Consider the following 3,448-nt stretch of genomic DNA (forward strand, 5'->3'; position numbering starts at 1 on the left):
AAAGCACCTCACTTAGAGTTTTGATATGACTGTGATGTACAACCTTTTTAAAATGGTAAAATATTCTAATTAATATATTTTGTTGCATTACTAAAATGGAATTGAAACAGATTTCAGTCGAGCCCTTTTCAGCTTGCCCTTGCGAACCTCTCTTCCATGAAGTTGAACAGTAGGTGCTGTCAGCTCAAATTTCACAGCTAATATCTTCAGCAAAATGTTTACTGATTAAATGGCTTTTAATTTTAAAAAGCGCCAATGACCTCTATGCCGTCACTTCAAACAGAGAGCTTTTATTTACAATAATATGCTGAGCTGCTGTGTTTCTTATATTTTGGATGTTACTATCGAATGAGAGTGTGTTTTAATGTCTCAATCTGTAACCCTATGCATTTAATACAATTATGACAGACCTCCCCCCTCTAAATCTGCAAGGCAAAGAGGATCTTATTTTTAGAAATGAACAAGGACATAAACGTTTGCAATTTGTAAAATTTATTTACAAAGTTGTTTAATTCCCATTGTACAACACGACGGTAGCGCTACATAGAATACATATATTTAATTCATATAAAGGGCTTTAAGCTTTTGCAGTCGTATACAATATTGACATTTGTTTCTCCTGTTGAATTAATTCTTTAGAATGATTCAGTCTTCCTTAATATCTATACATGTTCGTCAATAAACTACTGGCAATGAACCTTTCAAAAAAGACATTAAGTGTGAAAGTCCAGAGCTCTATACTACAACTGTGAAACAGTCTAATTAAAAAATAAAACTCAATGACTATGAACCGATAGGTTCTTTATACAAATATTTACAAACGTATTTACCTGTACAGAAAGCATTCCTTTTTTTATATAACATAGGATTATAGTCTATAATTTGCAGTCAAGTTCAGTGCAACCCACTACCACAGGAGAGAAAAAAAGATGGTAAGTGAGCAGTTGGAAGTGGAGGAGGTATTAAGATGGCCATTTAGCCACTGCGGCTGCTGAAGCTGCTGACTGTAAGAATTGTCCGGAGATTATGTTCGTGGGGACACTGAGTATAGGGGTGATTGCAGCCGTGGTTCTCGCTAAGGACAAGGGCTGAGGACTGATCAGGGCTGACTGAACGGTCACTGGCGGCCGCAGGAAAGTTTGTGAGCTGCCTGACGTGCTGGTCACCCCGATGATATTCTCGATGCTGAAAGAAGGTCTGCTGGTGGGTTCGGTTTTCACGATGGACGTGGAGCTCAGGCTGCTGAGTTGGAGCTGGAGACTGGGGCTGAGCTGGGAATTGAAAGCTTTCCTGTTGAGTTCACTGGACGGGATAAGTGGGACAACTGGGGGTAGCATGGGACCCACAGGAGGGATATAGGGATACTGGAGAGCTGCGGGGTGAGGGTAGGAGGCGGGATGCAGCGCATAGGGACGCCCGTAAGGACCGCTTAGGCTATAAGCTCCAAAACTCTGCATCATGAGGGCAGTCTGCTCCCTCAGATGGTCAGCAGGCTGCCTCTTGAACCTTTTCCTCCGACGGAGAAAGCTCCCATTGTCAAACATATCTTCAGATTGTGGATCCAGCGTCCAGTAGTTCCCCTTTCCCGGATTACCAGGCTCCCTGGGAATCTTCACAAAACAGTCATTTAGCGACAAGTTGTGCCTGATGGAGTTCTGCCAGGCGGGGAATTTCTCCCGGTAGTAGGGGAAACGGTTGCTGATGAACTCACAGATCCCACTAAGGGTTAACTTTTTCTGGGGACTTTGCAGGATAGACATGGTGATAAGAGCAATATACGAATAAGGTGGTTTCACCAGGCTGTTCTTGGGCTTTGAGGCGTTGTTGCCGCCCGGAGAGCCACTTTCCTGAGTTTCCGATTTCGTTACTTCTCCCTCCGAGGAAGGCTGGCAGATAGCGGAAGGGCTCTCTGCGATTTCCCTTGCCCCGATTTCCTCCACCTCTTCTCCCTGATCGTGGGTGGCGTGGCTCTCAGAGTCGCTGTCCTTTACCATGCCCTCGTCTCCTTCTCCCACCACATCAATATCGACATCCTCGGCTGTGAGGACCGTGTGCCCTGACATGTCGCTCGCACTGCCGCTGCCTGACAGGGTCATCACGCTTTCCCTTTCACAAATCAGCAAAAAAAGGTAAGAGCTTGGCTTCTTTTCTGATGAAACTTCTCTCCCCTCTCTCCCCCTCCTGTCTCTCTCGTCTCTCTCTCACACACACTGTCTCAGCTGGCAGTCCCTTGCAGATCAGATGACAACGCTTTTTTTAATGCAGGTCAAGGGGCTGTCAATAATAGTTACCTTTAACTTTTTGACAGCCTATTTCAACTTGTACATTGCAACTTTTTAACTTTTCCTGTATTTTTTCGCAATGCATAAAAAAACGCTTCAGGTACGCAGCTCTTTAGCTTTTTATGCCTCCTTTTTATATATAAAAAGACTGTCTGGAGATTGTTTCAGTTAAAGATATACTCTCAGGATTGTCACGTGAGGGACTAACGTCAGACTTCCCTCTGTTAAGCCATGCAAAACTCGAGTTATTTCATGTAATCGTCAACATAGATCCGGCCAAGACAACAGTAGCACCACTCATTCCTACAAGCACCATTTCATCAAGGCGATCAAAGCATTCTTTGTCAATAAACTTGCTAGCAGAACAGAGCAAGACGAGACCTCAAATTATTTAACTGGGTGCATTTTTTTTTGCAATTGCACTTTTTGGCCAAATGGACAAATATGTTATACAATACGATGTTTGTTTATTTATTAATTTTGCTTTATTTTAGGGCATTTCCCCCTCCCAATCAAAACAGTGAAAACAAATATTGTGATTAGATATTAAAACATATTAATGAATGTGACACTATTTATTTCGTTTAGCAAATTTTGTGTAGATTGGCGTGACGTTATCTTTCTTTGTAAAGACAATGATCAGTTTATTTTTTTTCTTTACATTGACTTACAGTCAGGCACCAGCGGCTAAACGACATTTTTTGTTAGAAAGATGTATTATAACTCAGATAGGTTGCCGCACATATAGCAAAATGGTTATTGATTAATCTATTAGATTTAGTGAAGAGGGAACGAAAAGGGTAAGGGAGGGCGGGGGGGGGGGGGGGGAGACGTGCGGTAACAAAAGGAAAACTACAAATAAAGAACTTTGGACCAGGATGTGCAGAGGTGTTAACGAGCTAATCATCCCATGTGTTAGCATATGAAAAACTAGGAAATGGGAGAGTGTGGGTGAATGTGAACGAGCCATTCACAGCACTGAAGGTAAGCGTTTGTCTCAATGCTGTTCCCAGGAAAGAAGATGTTTAACCTGCAGCGTGGAAACTATACTTTTCCAAATAAGTTTAACAGGAACTGACACCGTCTTTTAAACAAAAGCCCAATTTCAGCGCAATAATGCCTTCCCAAAAGCAACGTCTTTATGAAAATCTGCTGTCTTACATTTT

At 42.4% G+C, this 3,448-nt stretch overlaps 1 protein-coding gene across 1 annotated transcript; it reads right to left on the reverse strand.

The window, feature by feature from the left end:
• Positions 1-523: 523 nt before the first annotated feature.
• foxd3 (forkhead box D3) lies at positions 524-2,171 on the reverse strand. Its single transcript, XM_070886149.1, has one exon. The coding sequence runs from the start codon at positions 2,094-2,096 to the stop codon at positions 963-965; it is 1,134 nt and encodes a 377-aa protein (XP_070742250.1). The 5' UTR covers positions 2,097-2,171; the 3' UTR covers positions 524-962.
• Positions 2,172-3,448: the final 1,277 nt, after the last annotated feature.

This window comes from Pristiophorus japonicus, chromosome 8 (genome assembly GCF_044704955.1).
Source record: "Pristiophorus japonicus isolate sPriJap1 chromosome 8, sPriJap1.hap1, whole genome shotgun sequence".
Classification (NCBI taxonomy): Eukaryota; Metazoa; Chordata; class Chondrichthyes; family Pristiophoridae; genus Pristiophorus; species Pristiophorus japonicus.

Excerpts from the sequence above, each read along its gene's own strand:
- foxd3 (XM_070886149.1), bottom strand. The coding sequence starts at position 2,096 with ATGACCCTGTCAGGCAGCGGCAGTGCGAGCGACATGTCAGGGCACACG.